Below are 17,044 nucleotides of genomic sequence, written 5' to 3' on the forward strand. Positions count from 1 at the left end.
TTAAACAATGTAAAAACGTTGACCTCAGCAGCAATAGTTTAATCTGCAAATGTGACAGCCCAGTATAATTTTGAATGACAAATTAGGAAAAAGCCTTATATTATAATATGGTAAATGTGGTATGTAAAAGCTGCCATTCAAGCACTGTCAAAGTTAGCTGTACCCATGAAGGCAACTGCTGTTGCCAGATATGTTATAACAAATAATCAGAAACCACACTAATGTCAACTGTAGCATGTAAATGTCTCAAACTCCTATGGGTTTTTGTCGTCATATTTTTCATGGTACAGTTGTTGTTGATGTTTTCGATCAGGTAGTTTAGTGCAATGAGCAAGTAAAGTTGTTCTGAGGGCAAGGTATGCTTGTTGGTGATGTGGGTGCAAAACAATGTCTGAAATTAAAGTGGTTGCTTGCTGGTCCAGCTTACTGACAGTCAGTGTGTGAACTGCTTGCAGTCTTCAGTCACCTGCCAGTGTACAACAATGTTCAGTGGAATGGTGAGCTATATAGATGTTTCAGTTTGTTCAAGTGTAAATGGCAGAGCCAACAATCGTAATTGTGACACAGGAGAACTGCAAGCAAGTGGGCGGAAAGTCTTTAGTTCATTGGGGGAGGGGGGGGGGGGAGATATACAGACACAACACAGATGAGAGCACTGGCAATAATAACCTTATGTAAGTCTTTAATCTTTTGTGGCCATTGTCACTGAAGTAACCTTTCTGGGTTGTTAGCACACGTCTTATTTCTCCTATACATCTGGTGTCCTTGACTGACTGAACACTGTCAAAGATCAGTGTTTCATTCTTGTGTAAAAGATAGTTTTTCTGTGCTTATTCTGGAGAAGTGGGGTTACTGGGTAAAATTCATAGAGCTGCCATTGGTGGGACATCATCATTGGATAGTAAGTGAAGTTTCCTGTGCGAATGCTGAAGTAGTGGGGTTATTGGCTAAAATTCTTGTGGCTATCATTGGTGGGCCACCGTCATTGGATAGAAACAAAGTGGACAGAGCAAGAAAGATGGCTTCCTGGATGTTGTTTGTATTGTTTGCAACCATGGCTGTGTATTATCTTGTTGATGGTGGGGAGCTATTGAAGCCGGAAGCCTATAGCCATAAGCTCTATTGAAGTTATGTTCATTATTAGAAGCTCCAATTGCTTCTCGGACTTTCCTTTTACAGATATTGGTTTCCTTGGCAAGCACATGTACAGTATTGAAATCAGAGTCAAGGCCACACGCAGTTCTCATGATGTTTCACTACTGCAGATTCCACACTTTGTTTTGACTGCATGTGGCATTTATGTTCCTTAACATGTTCTTTGATTAAGTAATGCTTAAATAGCCTTCCTGTTGGCTCTGCTAGGTGATGACACATTTGTTACAGGGCTGCCCAGCAAAGAAGGGCTTCACGGGTTCCACAATTTCTTAAATGACAGTTACCGTAAAATCAGCTTTACCTTAGAGGCTGAGAGTGAGGTCGGTCTCCCGTTCCTAGGTGTGTTGGTATATCTGAGATCTGGCACCACTAGAAAATGGCATGTATAGAAAGCCTACTAACATAAGTAGGTATTCAGATGCCACTTCGCACCATTACCCCGCCCAGACACAAGCAATGCTCAACACACTGTCTTAACATGCATTCCATATCAGCCACAACAGCTTGGAATTGGAATTAGATTTGTTAAAGAAGACAGTGGATGCCAGTGTCTACAATGAGTTGTCCACAGACAGGGCGTTCAGATGAAATATTAATTATGCTAGTAAAATGAAAAGCTACCTTGTCATTCTGTTGAGCCACTGCTTTTTTCTGGGGTCACTGGAAAAATGGTACACAAGACTCTTTCTTGAGTTAATAAAAAATAGACTTTTTCTGAAGCAGAACAGATGCACCTGATTACCTCCGCACTGTGGGCAAAGTTTATATAGTTAAAACGAGGAGGATTATTAAAGAACCTACCCCCCCCCCCCCCCCCCCCACCCCCACCCCAATAAACCATGGACCTTGCCGTTGGTGGGGAGGCTTGCGTGCCTCAGCGATACAGATGGCCGTACCGTAGGTGCAACCACAATGGAGGGGTATCTGTTGAGAGGCCAGACAAACATGTGGTTCCTGAAGAGGGGCAGCAGCCTTTTCAGTAGTTGCAGGGGCAACAGTCTGGATGATTGACTGATCTGGCCTTGTAACACCAACCAAAACGGCCTTGCTGTGCTGGTACTACGAACAGCTGAAAGCAAGGGGAAACTACAGCCGTAATTTTTCCCGAGGACATGCAGCTTAACTGTATGATTAAATGATCATGGTGTCCTCTTGGGTAAAATATTCCGGAGGTAAAATAGTCCCCCATTCGGATCTCCGAGCCGGGACTACTCAAGAGGGCGTCGTTATCAGGAGAAAGAAAACTGGCGTTCTACGTATCGGAGCATGGAATTTCAGATCCCTTAATCGGGCAGATAGATTAGAAAATTTAAAAAGGGAAATGGATAAGTTAAAGTTAGATATAGTGGGAATTAGTGAAGTTCGGTGGCAGGAGGAACAAGACTTTTGGTCAGGTGATTACAGGGTTATAAATACAAAATCAAATAGGGGTAATGCAGGAGTAGGTTTAATAATGAATAAAAAAATAGGAGTGTGGGTTAGCTACTACAAACAGCATAGTGAACGCATTATTGTGGCCAAGATAGACACAAAGCCCATCCCTACTACAGTAGTACAAGTTTATATACCAACTAGCTCTGCAGATGATGAAGAAATAGATGAAATGTATGACAAGATAAAAGAAATTATTCAGGTAGTGAAGGGAGATGAAAATTTAATAGTCATGGGTGACTGGAATTCGTCAGTAGGAAAAGGGAGAGAAGGAAACATAGTAGGTGAATATGGATTGGGGGGAAGAAATGAAAGAGGAAGCCGCTTTGTAGAATTTTCCACAGAGCATAACTTAATCATAGCTATCACTTGGTTCAAGAATCATAAAAGAAGGTTGTATACCTGGAAGAATCCTGGAGATACTAAAAGGTATCAGATAGATTGTATAATGGCAAGACAGATTTAGGAACCAGGTTTTAAATTGTAAGACATTTCCAGGGGCAGATGTGGATTCTGACCACAATCTATTGGTTATGAACTGCAGATTGAAACTGAAGAAACTGCAAAAAGGTGGGAATCTAAGGAGATGGGACCTGGATAAACTGAAAGAACCAGAGGTTGTAGAGAGTTTCAAGGAGAGCATAAGGGAACAATTGACAGGAATGGGGGAAAGAAATACAGTAGAAGAAGAATGGGTAGCTCTGAGAGATGTAGTAGTGAAGGCAGCAGACGATCAAGTAGGTAAAAGGGCGAGGGCTAATAGAAATCCTTGGGTAACAGAAGAAATATTGAATTTAATTGATGAAAGGAGAAAATATAAAAGTGCAGTAAATGAAGCAGGCAAAAAGGAATACAAACGTCTCAAAAATGAGATCGACAGGAAGTGCAAAATGGCTAAGCAAGGATGGCTGGAGGACAAATGTAAGGATGTAGAGGCTTGTCTCACTAGGGGTAAGATAGATACTGCCTACAGGAAAATTAGAGAGACCTTTGGAGAGAAGAGAACCATTTGTATGAATATCAAGAGCTCAGATGGCAACCCAGTTCTAAGCAAAGAAGGGAAGGCAGAAATGTGGAAGGAGTGTATAGAGGGTTTATACAAGGGCAAGGTACTTGAGGACAATATTATGGAAATGGAAGAGGATGTAGATGAAGACGAAATGGGAGATAAGATACTGCGTGAAGAGTTTGAAATAGCACTGAAAGATCTGAGTCGAAACAAAGCTCCAGGAGTAGACAGCATTCCATTAGAACTACTGGCAGCCTTGGGAGAGCCAGTCCTGACAAAACTCTACCATCTGGTGAGCAAGATGTATGAGACAGGCGAAATACCCTCAGACTTCAAGAAGAATATAATAATTCCAATCCCAAAGAAAGCAGGTGTTGACAGATGTGAAAATTACCGAACTATCAGTTTAATAAGTCACAGCTGCAAAATACTAACGCGAATTCATTACAGACGAATGGAAAAACTGGTAGAAGCGGACCTCGGGGAAGATCAGTTTGGATTCCGTAGAAATGTTGGAACACGTGAGGCAATACTAACCTTACGACTTATCTTAGAAGAAAGATTAAGAAAAGGCAAACCTACGTTTCTAGCATTTGTAGACTTAGAGAAAGCTTTTGACAATGTTAACTGGAATACTCTCTTTCAAATTCTGAAGGTGGCAGGTATAAAATACAGGGAGCGAAAGGCTATTTACAATTTGTACAGAAATCAGATGGCAGTTACCAGAGTCGAGGGGCATGAAAGGGAAGCAGTGGTTGAGAAAGGAGTGAGACAGGGTTGTAGCCTCTCCCCGATGTTATTCAATCTGTATATTGAGCAAGCAGTAAAGGAAACAAAAGAAAAATTCGGAGTAGGTATTAAAATTCATGGAGAAGAAGTAAAAACTTTGAGGTTCGCCGATGACATTGTAATTCTGTCAGAGACAGCAAAGGACTTGGAAGAGCAGTTGAACGGAATGGACAGTGTCTTTAAAGGAGGATATAAGATGAACATCAACAAAAGCAAAATGAGGATAATGGAATGTAGTCAAATTAAATCGGGTGATGCCGAGGGAATTAGATTAGGAAATGAGACACTTAAAGTAGTAAAGGAGTTTTGCTATTTAGGGAGTAAAATAACTGATGATGGTCAAAGTAGAGAGGATATAAAATGTAGACTGGCAATGGCAAGGAAATCGTTTCTGAAGAATAGAAATTTGTTAACATCGAGTATAGATTTAAGTGTCAGGAAGTCGTTTCTGAAAGTATTTGTATGGAGTGTAGCCATGTATGGAAGTGAAACATGGACGATAACTAGTTTGGACAAGAAGAGAATAGAAGCTTTCGAAATGTGGTGCTACAGGAGAATGCTGAAGATAAGGTGGGTAGATCACGTAACTAATGAGGAGGTATTGAATAGGATTGGGGAGAAGAGAAGTTTGTGACACAACTTGACTAGAAGAAGGGGTCGGTTGGTAGGACATGTGTTGAGGCATCAAGGGATCACAAATTTAGCATTGGAGGGCAGCGTGGAGGGTAAAAATCGTAGAGGGAGACCAAGAGATGAATACACTAAGCAGATTCAGAAGGATGTAGGTTGCAGTAGGTACTGGGAGATGAAGATCAATAGAGAGGATGGCTATAGGCTTCTGGTTTCGTGAATCCCCACCATCAAGGAAGTGAATGTGCAGCCGCAGAGTGCGGGCAATACGAACAGCATCCAGGAAGCCACCTCTGCAGACAATAATATAGAAGAAATATGATGATGTGGCCTAACAACCTAAAGGATTTTACTTTCAATGATAACCTTGTTAAGTCTATTTGATGTCACTACCTGGCGTAGCGGGTGTATATCGTGCAGATGATTGCAATTTATCAGAGGTTGGAATGCAATTTATCCAAGGTTGGAATTACTTGTGTTTCTTCATTCATTTATTGCAGTGAGGAGCTCCAAAACTTTACCTCTTTCTGAAGGTGCTGCGTGGCATCAAAAGTTTATACACATCCTCCCATGACAAAATCATATATCGTGGGTTGCGTAAAATACTTGTGGGATTGAAACTACTCTGTGTTGTGGTTACCAGTTATGTAGATGAAATTAATACCCACATATAATTATCAACACTAATTTTACATATAATTATCAATGCTAATTTTACATATAATTATCGATGCTAATTTTACGTATAATTATAATAAATTTTTGTTGAGGAAAGAAAAAGCAACATATAAAAATGTGAGCATTGAATAACCAGAAATTTCATGGAACATACATCAAACTCAATTGATTGATTGTTTACTCCTATACATTGTTTATTGTTAATGCTGGGTTCCCCTTTGGTAAACTTTTCTTATCCACTAGTACTTATTACTCTTGCCTAAAGTATAACCTCTCTGTGCATTCTAGAGCCTTGTGTGGATGTCTGACTGCTTTTACCTCTCCTTCCACAGGATCTTGATGAAAAAATGTTACCATTGCTTGGGATTCATTAATCAACTAGTAAAGAGGGAGTGGGGGAGATGACAGCATTCTTAGATACGTGTGTAGAGGAAGAATTGTTCCAACCACATTTGCAATTTGAATGATTTACATCGTTTAGTAAGAACTTATGACAATGTTTCTTCTTCTTCTTCTTCTTCCTCTTTGTGGTGTAAGTGAGAGTGGAGTGAAAACAACTGTTGATAACATTGAGGGTGTCAGTTGAGGACATTGAGATTGATAGAAGTGTCTCAAACATTCAAAGAAAAGGACACATATTTGAATCACGTTTATTTCTAGGATTACTTTGTGGCTCATTGGAAGAACACACTATCCAGATTTTTTATTGTTACATTCCTCACATACTGATGTAAATTCTCATGTTTTTGCAGTGTTGCAACTGCAAAACCAGTTCCTGGGAATGCAGTCAGGTGTGTGTGTGTGTGTGTGTGTGTGTGTGTGTGTGTGTGAGGGCACACATACATGTACCAGTGATGTGTGTGTGTGCATCTCTCTGGTACAATATGACTGAAATAAAACCCCGTACCTGGCGATGGTGCATCCGCAGTATATAGGCACCATCCTGACAAATCAGTACCACCATCTGCTAACAAGACACTTGAACCTAGCTGCGTACCCAAGATTGCTTTCACTCATCATATATTTCTTGAAAGGCCTTTTTAATGTTAATGTGAAATCACTAAACAATAAGCAACAAACTTTGTTATTTTGTCATATGTAATGTGGATTGCTTTATTTTCAGTAATGGAAGAATTTTCTGTATGGTTGGATAATCATAGGCAGTACCTGGATGCTTGTTTAACAAGAGAATTGAAATTTGAAGCATTTTTAGCTGTGCAAATGCAAAGAAATCACAAGTTGGTTAAACTTGTATATGCTACATATGAAATGGCCCAAGATAGTGAAATTTTTTATGATGAAATCATGAAAATGGTTTCAAAACGACTGTACAAAGAGGTAACTTAGTATTTTTTAATTTTTTCTATTGTATACAGAATGATTTTTAGTGTGAGAGGTGTTCCTGTCATGTACATAGAAAACATAGAAGCAAACGGAAAAGCCTATGTGAACATGTATAAAAATTTGCTTCGTTTCATGCTGGTACTGCCAGTACAGTGATACAGTTTCTTTCGGTTACATCTTCAAAATGTCTTCCTTTGACTTTAATACAAATTAATAGTAAATTTGTGGAAACTTGTGCAGTCAAATACTTCATGCCATTCAATTCTGTTGATTCCTGCCTCTTGGAGGAATATATTAAATAGGTGAGTAGGGCGTGCTCGTGTATTTTTTTCTTTAACGATGAACCGATTGGAGTTTTGGGTGAATGAGAAGATAACTTTAAATAGGACAGTGTGACTGCATTTCAGTGTAGGAATAAAGGCTAAGCCATTTGAAAGAAAATATTTCTCTGGAATGGTTGGGGATCCGGAAGTACCCTTCTTATCACACAATATTGCCACTGACACTTCTATTGTCTCATCAGATTACTTTGCCAAGACTATGGTTTTCTCAAGTCAAGCTCTGAAATGAGATTACCTCTCTCTTTATATTTTTCCCATACCACACACTTAAGCTACATTGCCCACCTGCAACCTATAACATCCTCGTCAGACTGAATGATGTTCCAAGGCCAGTACCCACACCCAAAGAATCCTACCTCTCCAATTGTTCCTGCTGTGAAACATGCCCAATGCACCAACCAACTACTACTTAATCCAGCTGCACCATTGGCAAATTCTACATCATCAAAGGCAGAGTAACAGATGAAATTACATATGTTGTTCACAAATGTGGGTGAATTGGATTTTTTTTTATATATATGAATCACTACCACTAAATTGACCAACTGCATGAAGCATACAGAAGAGCTGCCTGTCTAAGGGACACCCTGTACCCAGTTGCTGAGCATGGTTTACTGAAAGATTCAAAGGATCCTGTGTGCATGTTGCACTACATGGGTTATTTGGATTCTCTCTCCCAGCATTATTTTCCCTGAATGCTGAGGTGGGAACTTGCTCTCCAGCATATTCACACCCAGTCATCCTCCCAGTATTAACCTTCCCGAACAAACTCCCTACCCTACTTATTTATGTATTTGCATGTTTCCATTGTAAATTTTGCTTATGTCTTTGCCTATCCTCCCTCTTCATTGTTTCTTTTCCTTTCTTTTTTTTCTATTTTCCTCGTAGTTCCTAATTTCACTGTTCATTCCATTTATCGTTTCTCCTCTGAGTCTTTCTTCACTTCTCACTGTCCTATCAACTCTGGATTGAAGTTGCTGCAGTGCTTGATGTACGAACTTTAATTTTCTTCTCTCCTCTTCATTTTTGTCTCTACTCATTGAAAAACAGGTGGATCCCTCTCATCTTGGGGTCTTAGTGACCTGCCCTCCCTTCACAACTCTTACAAATATAACCCTCTTTCGCCTTTGTTAATGAAACTAACAGTTCTGAAAGATAGGAATAGTTTTTTCTGCTTTTATTATAGCATTTGGGAGTATTGAAATTGTGCCTCCTGAAGGTAAGTTCTGACCAGCCAGTCCTCATAATTTAACATTTATCTTTTGATACTCTAATACACTGCAATTGTACCCACTTAGACACTTGAAGTAGATGATCTTCCCTCAGAAGTACTGAGATCCTTGCACAAAACAACAATGACAAAATAATTCCACTTGGTTTGCGGAATATATGAGAAGGATGAAATAACCTCTGACTACCAGAGGTATCTATCTGCTTCTAAATCATACTCCATAAGCCACCTAACGGTTTGTGGTGGAGGATACATCTGGTACCACTAAATTAACCCACATACCCTGTCCCACTCACAAATGATGCATGGGAAGAAGTATTTTCAGTAACCCTCTGTATTAGTCTAATTTCTCAAATTCTCTTATTCTGGTCATTTCTTGAGCTTTATGTTAAAAGAAGTTATATGTTCTCTAATTTTTCTCAGAAAGTGCTCTCCCAAAATTTTAATAGTAAACCTCTCCATGATGCAGCACATCTGTCTTGTAACATGTGTTATTGGAGTTTGTTATGCATCTCCGTAACGCTCTTGTGCCGATTAAATGATTCCACCCGGAAATGCACCGCTCTTCGTTGGATCTTCTCTATATCTTCTAACAGTCCTACCTTGTAAAGTTCCCATATTGATGAACAACACTTGAGAATTGGTCAAACAAACACCTTATAAGCTGCTTCCTTCGTGGATGAGTTACATTTCCTTAAAGATTCTTTCTTTGAAGCTGTCTGGGATCTGCTTTTCCTACTATTTGTTTTATGTGGTCATTTCACTTAAGGTCGCTCTGTATAGTTTTCATAGATATATTTATGGTAGATACCATAATCATCAATGGTGTAGTTGTACAGTAGTGGATTTCTTTTCCTTTGTACCTGCAATATATTACATTTATTTGTGTTCAGGTTTAACTGCCAGAACCTGTGCTGTTTGTCAATCCTGTGCTGGTCATTCTTCAAACTGATGCTGTCTCCTGGCATTGCTACTTTCCTATAGATAACCACATCATTTGCGAACAGTCTTAAAGAGCTGATGCTTTCTGCTAGATCATTAATATACATTGTAAACAGTAACGGCCCTATCACACTTCTTGGGTGTACTCCGGAAATTACCTTTGCATCAGCTGATTTTGTTCTGTTAAGAGTGACGTTTAGTTCTATCTGCAAGGAGATCTTGAATCTAGTAGCAAATCTGATCCAATATATGAGCAAGCTCTGTGGAATGGTGTCAAATGCCTTCCTGAAGTCAAAGAACACGGCATCAATCTGAGTGCCATTGTCTACAGTACTATGGATCTTGTGGAGGTACAGAGCTAGCTGAGTTTCACAGATCTCTGTCTGTACAGATCTCTGTTTGCAGAATCTATTTTGACTTTTGTAGAGGAGATTTTCATTCTCCGAAAACGTCATAATTCTTTAGCATAGAACATGGTCCATAATTCTTCAATAGATTGACATCAATGATATAGGGCTATAATTATGTGTGCCTGTCCTACTGCCTTTCTTGAAAACAGGAATGATGTGCACTTTTTCCAGTCATTTGGTACCCTTCATTGTTCCAGTGATTTCTGATAAACTGCTGCTAGAAGGGGAACAAGTTCTTTCACATAGTAGAATCTTATAGGTATCTCATCTGGTCCAGATGCCTCTCCATTACTAAGTGATTGGAGTTGCTTTTCTACCCAATGGTCAGTTATCTCAATATCTCCAGTTTTTATTTTTGTACAGTGATTGAAAGGAGGGACTATGTTATAAACATCTGCTGTGAAACAATTTTGGGAGACCGAATTCAGTAATTTGGCCTTCTCTCTGTTATCTTCCATTTTGGTGCTGGTATGTTCACTGAGTGAATGAATAGAGGATTTAGAACCACTTACTGATTTTACACAAGACAAAAACCTCTTAGTGTTTTTACTAAGATTAGTTGAAAAAGTTGTACTATCAAAGTGATTGAACACTTCTCTCATTGTTCTCGTTACACATATCTTTCCTTCATTCAGATTTTGTTTGTCACCTAAGCTTTGATTTCTCTTCAATCCGTGATGAAGCTCTCTTTGTTTACATAAGTGTTTTCTAGCATTGCTGTTAAACCATGGTGGGTCTTTCCCACTGCTTAAGAACTTGCTCGAAGCATGCTTGCTTGTCTTGAGGCATATTCAACAATGCTTTTGAATTTTTTCCATGTGTGCTCCACATCTTCATTTTCATCACTGAAAATTTATTGTTGTGTTCTCAGATGCTCTACAATTTGTGTCATGTCACTCTTACTGAACAAAAAATATCTTCCTACTTTTCTTAACATTCTCTGTAAAACCTGTAGTCATAGTTGCTGGTACCTTCCTTTACATTAACTGATTAGATAAGTTCAGATCTGTTTGTTGCTAGGTGGTCTAAAATGTTACCTTTACATTAGTTCTCAAACTGTTCAATAGCATGACTGACAAATTGGTCAACCCTGTTACAACAGCATGATCAGGAAAATTATTAATGATATTCTGCAAGTTCTCTCTGAAGCTCTATCACTATGGCTCCTGACACTGGTGGTCTATAAAAGCATTTGATTACCTTTTTTTACCATTGTTTGGTGCTTAACTTCAGCCAGATTAATTTACATTCAGAATCTGTGATAACCTCACTAAGTATTATTGAGTTCTTTACTGCAACAAATATGCTACCACCAGTGATGACTAGCCTATCCTTACTATAAATATTCCAATCTGAACTTGAGATTTTGTTGCAACCAACTTTCTGATCCTACTACTATCTGGGAATTATGACCTTCAATAAGTGATACTAATCATAGAACTTTTTCTTGGATGCTCCTGCAGTTTACTAATATCATATTACCATTATTTCTCTCTGATCTGCCATAGTGAGCATTCTCTGAGGTCATTGTGGCTGATGTAACTTCTATTTTGGCAGGCATTTCGTGTCTGATCCCAAAGGGTCTCTCTGTAACCTAAAAAACCCATATGTACACATCACACATACTCCAGTACCCTAGTAGCTAGTTCCTGCTTATAGTACACACCTTACTTATTAAGAGGAACCCTAAAACTCTGCACTCGATAGCTGAGGTTGAAAAATTTGCATCCAGTGCCATTACAGAGTCATCCGAGTCTCTGGTTTAGACCTTCCACTCTCCTCCAAACCAGAGGATTCTGACCAATTCTGGGTATGATGCTACAGATAGTCAGCTTAGCGTGCATCCTGCTTGCGATATTAGTTACCTTCACCAAATCGGCCACCTCCTGAAAGGATCCAAGGCTGACCTCAGAACCTAAGTAGCATGTGCTGCTTGTGTTGATATGTGCCACTATTTGCAGCTGATTGCACCCAGTCAGCTCAGCAGCTGGCGGCAGGGCCACCTCCTCCCCATCGTGGATGAGACCCCCGGCAAACATACTGAGTACACACTAGTGTTCTTTCTACCCTGCATGGTATATCCCCCTAGGTGCTCCATTTCCTGGCCTATGTTGGAGCTTCTAATGATTAGTGTACCTGTCTTCTGCACTTGTCTGAACAGTGCAGGAAAATTAGCTGCTGGCCAAACAGTAGAGGCATGCCATACTGGTTCAGAAGTAATGTATTATCAGCACTGGGTAGAACCTCATACATGTTGCCAAGGTGTAAGAAGCCAGCCATGTGGCCTGTTTCCTCTTTTACCTTCCACTCAGTGACACATGAACCCACCGCTGTCTGCCAGTCACTCTCAAGTGAGGGCGTACCTGTCAGATGTTGCTTATCAGAAGACGCAGGAACAACCAGGTCACAGGGCGATTCCAACAGCACCAGAGGTGTCGCAGGTCTCATCACCTCCGCCCCGCTGTCACAGCAGCCAGTTCTCCTTTTACATGCCCACAACAAGTGCAATCCCTAGTCATATTGTACTGTGTTAAAAAACTTATATAAAATCTCAAAAAATACAAACTAAGCATTCAGGATTAAGTTAGAAAGTATTAACAGACCCCTGCAAGAGAGAAAATTGCCACACAGTGACACGAAATATAATGAGGAATAACAACATGAAACACACACTAAGATATGCTCTGCAGAGCAGTAACTATAGTCTGAGACCACAAGATCTCCAAGCTCTTAAAACAGAAATAAATACCTCTACTGAAGATGGGTGTATCAATAATGAAATAAATCAAACTCCAAAGGAAGCAGGTGCTGATAGACATTAATATTACAGCATGATGAGTGTAATAAGTTTAGTTGCGAATACTTAAATGTGAACTAATAACAGAAGAATGGAAAGACTGGAAGGAGCTGACCTCGGAGGAGATCAATTTGGATTCTGAAAAAAACTAGGAACACGCGTGACACTGACCCTACGACTTAACTTAGAAGTGAAACTGCAGAAAGGCAAATCTTTGTTTATTGCATTCGTAGATGGAGAAGTTGTTTGACAGAGTTAAATTTTGAAAGTAGCTTGGATAAAATACACTGAGCAAATGGTTATCTACAACTCTTACAAAAACCACACTGCAGTTATGAGAGTCAAGGGGCATGAAAGGAGATGGGATTGTAGTGTATCCCCCATATTGATCTTTACATTGAGTAAGCAGTAAAGGAACCAGAGAGAAGTTGGTATAGGGCATTAAATTTCAAGGAAAATAAATAAAAACTTTGAGGTTTGCCAGTAACTTAGTAATCCTATTGGAAATGGCAAAGGTCTTGAAAGATGATTTAAATTGAATGTAAGTGTCATGAAAAGAATGGTTTTATGATTGATGACTGCTTTACTTACTATCATTCTGGCACAAGACGTGACAATTGGCACTAAACAAAAAAAGTGGAGGTCCTCCGCATGAGAAAATCCAATAAATTTTGGTTACATGATAAATCACACAAATTTAAATGTTGCCAGTTCAACTAAATATGTAGGGATTACAACTGTGAACAACTTCAATTGAAACCATCTCATAGAAAATATTGTGGGAAGGGCAAAACAACGACTGTAATCAATTTTTGAAAACATAATGGAACTGGATAGATAAAAAAAAAATCTCCCTGTGCCAAGCAGCAGCAGAACAACACGCATGTCTATAGGTTAAGGAAATGTGCAAGCTGTCAGTGCCAGTGGCTCCTTCTTGTGGAGAAGGGCTGAAGGGGGAAGAAGAGGGATGAGGAAAGAGGACTGGCAAGATTTAGGAAATGGAGAGAGTTTGGAAAAATCACTCACAACTTTGGGTCACAGGATACTTGCTGGATAGAAAAAGAAGGAAGTCTTTCCTTCTCTACCTGTCCGATAAGCCTCCCCCGTCCCGCAGTTCTGGGTGACCTCTTTTTTTTAATAATGTTTCCCGTCTTTGTTCTTGATTGGATTATTAATTTCTTATGCTCTAATCCACCCTTACTTCATACTCGGTAGTCATCGCTTCTGTGGTGTGAAGGTAACTTAGTTCTAACTAGCGTACTATCTCTGACCTATTCTCTGTGGCCTCCCCCTTAATCTTGGTCTCCCTTCTTCATCACAACAGATGGGTTCCTCTCACCCCAGGATCTGAGTGGACTACCCTTCCTTTTTAACCTCCCCTAATCCATCCCTTTCCGGCCCCTGGGCAAGGAAGTAATAGTTCGGAAAGCTAGAACAGTGTATGTATCTTTTTGTGTGTATGTCTCAACAATACTAAATATTTTTCTGTCAGAAGTAAGTCCTTTCCAGCAGCTCTGTTGCAAAATTGTTAGTAGTAATCCATATTCCTTTACAGACTGTAGTATTTTTATTTTCAATGAATATTTTAGGTTAACAAACAGTGTACGTCTTCTTCCTACATTGGTGCAAAAATTGTGTCCAGTTTTAATAATCTAATCAGAAAAGACAAGAGGTAACCATACAGAGAAGGCATTATGCCATAGATAGGCAGTACGAGCAAGAACTATGCCATGGTAGCTCTGCTCATCACTTTTGTTCTCCTTCAGAGCACACATTGAGTTGTATATGTGCATGTGTCCTGAAGAAGAATAAAAGTTTGTGAGCTGAGTCAACATGTTTCAGTTACTAAGCTCTCACTGTCTCCATTATGTGGTGAGTTGTTATTATGACTCTTTCCATTGTTTATTATCTACCCAGGATCTTCAAACTTCATATGATTTACAGTTGTACTGTTTTACTGAATAACCTCAAATTTTCAGGCTTGCCAGAGTGCAACACTTCTGAAATTGCATGATTATTTTGCAATAGAAGACTTCATTATTCCACTAGCACTTCAAGATAAAATGTCAATTGCTGAAGAATTTTTGTCAGGTTCTGTTCCACACCAGAAAAAAGTAGTAATATTCCTTGACAAACTCTTGGAAAAGAGAGCACTCAGAAATGAAGTGGATTCAATAGCTGTGTAGGTATTTAAATTTTTGTCTTTGATACTGATAACTCAAACTATTGTGCTGCTTTTGAACAGAGCAAAAATATTTGAATCCTTGAGATTAATTAAAAGTGAAGTTGTGTGCAATTAGAGTTGGTATGTAGTTTGATTTTATCAGACCTTAGATAACCCCATTTCCATCTCCATTATCTGCAGTGGCACTTTATTTGTGATAGTGCTGTCATTGGTGCAAAATAGTAGTTTAAGAAAAACCACTACTGAAAAACTTGCCTCGTGATACATACATTGTGTCGTTCACAAGGCTGTATAAAGGACAAATGTTTGTAATTTATTATTTGAATTTGATTGAATATCTACTGAAAACACTGCACACTTTCTCCTGTTAATACTTCATTTACATATGCAGATCTTTGTATTAGTCAGTAGATCATGAAGACAAAATCACTGAATTCAGATCCACATTTTGTAATATAATAGAAAGAAACATTCCACATGGGAAAAATATATTAAAAAAGATGCTGCGACTTACCAAATGAGAGATATACACTCGTGCGCGCCTGCGCACACACACACATATCCATCCACACATATACAGGCACGAACAGACATATGTAAAGGCAAAGAGTTTGGGCAGGCTTGTGCCTGTATATGTGCGGATGGATATGTGTGTGTGTGTGCGCGAGTGTATACCTGTCCCTTTTTCCCCCTAAGGTAAGTCTTTCTGCTCCTGGGATTGGGATGACTCCTTAACCTCTCCCTTAAAACCCACATCCTTTCGTCTTTCCCTCTCTTTCCCTCTTTCCTGATGAAGCAACTGTGGGTTGCGAAAGCTTGAAGTTTGTGTGTGTGTTTGTGTGTTTTTTATTGTGTCTATCTACCAGCGCTTTCTTGTTTTGTAAGTTGCAGCATCTTTTTTAATATATAAAGAAAATGGAACAAGATCGGAGACTGCATCACATTGGCAAACAATAGAAGGAACCTGCTTACAATGTCAGGAATATATCATGTACATCTGTGTTGAAATGACCAGATTATTCATCAATACTGGGATCATTGGACATAAATGATCTTTCAGGTTGAGAAAGGGAGAAGAATCAGCTGTGATGGAGAATGTGCTGTTTGAGACCGACTAAATGATAAAATTTGCTGATGCGCGGGTTGTCCCTGTGGAGAAAAGTTGTCATTCCTGTTTATTCAGGAAAGCTATAGGAATTCACAAACATGTCAGTTGTTTTAACTAGAAAGAAGAAAGCCTGAAAATAAATAGATTGTGGATTCTCATGTTGCAGCGATTATTCATTGAAGGCAACAAGGTGCAAACCAAGGTGGCAAGGACTAGGGAAATGCCCTCAGACATTGACACAACATGTTCATACAGTCTCTCAGCATGTGATTGACTCCAGTCTGCCAGCCACTAATGCCGGCCAAATGTCAAAAAATCTTTAAACAAATATCAATCAAAGATCCTGAGACAAAAGCCAACAGGCAATTCATCAAGTGGCCACAAAAGACACAACAGTTTTGTAAGAAAATAGATAGTTCTCTATCTTCTTACATTACTGTATTATTACACCCCTTTTTGCAAAAAAAAATAGTTATTTGCATTATGTACTGGCACATAGCTTGTTGATGACTTTTGGACTTTCAAGTGGATTGCGGGATGACCAGAGAAGCTTATTGTGAATGATGTTCTTCCTTAGGGTTGTTAATGCATGATTTCTTCTCTACATCTCATACTGTTACTAAATTCTTGACACCTAATAACATTAGCACTCCTGATTTTGGTAAACAATTTTGTGTGATGTTGTGAACAGAAATAAATTTGTTGTGGACCGTTCTTGTGCTTATGACATTATTTAAATTTATGATGATGGTGGTTGTGGTGGTGGTGGTGGTGGTGGTGGTGGTGGTGACGATGACGATGATGATGATCATGATCACAATCAGGATCATGATCACTGTTCTTTCTGATGACTGAATTCTGATACATAAAAAAATCTTCAGTACTATTTTTTTGCAGTTTCACAACAAGACTCTTTCCGATTGGTCTTGTTGCTGGTTTTAATTCTGTAGTGTCGGACTATAGTCAGAGTACTTGTGTTTTTCTTTGAAAATAA

At 39.2% G+C, this 17,044-nt stretch overlaps 1 protein-coding gene across 5 annotated transcripts in view; it reads left to right on the plus strand.

Moving 5' to 3' along the window:
- The window catches only part of LOC124609653 (exonuclease mut-7 homolog), a 244,638-nt gene that overhangs the window by 62,011 nt on the left and 165,583 nt on the right, over positions 1-17,044 (plus strand). For all 5 annotated transcript variants that reach the window (XR_006979496.1, XM_047140093.1, XM_047140091.1 and 2 more), the window contains exons 5-6: positions 6,816-7,030; positions 14,737-14,939. Coding sequence is in view for 4 of the 5 variants with exons in the window: in XM_047140093.1 (XP_046996049.1) it covers positions 6,816-7,030; positions 14,737-14,939 (418 nt within the window). In the remaining variant the exon portion in view is untranslated. The remainder of the gene's footprint in view (positions 1-6,815; positions 7,031-14,736; positions 14,940-17,044) is intronic.

This window comes from Schistocerca americana, chromosome 1 (genome assembly GCF_021461395.2).
Source record: "Schistocerca americana isolate TAMUIC-IGC-003095 chromosome 1, iqSchAmer2.1, whole genome shotgun sequence".
Classification (NCBI taxonomy): domain Eukaryota; kingdom Metazoa; phylum Arthropoda; class Insecta; order Orthoptera; family Acrididae; genus Schistocerca; species Schistocerca americana.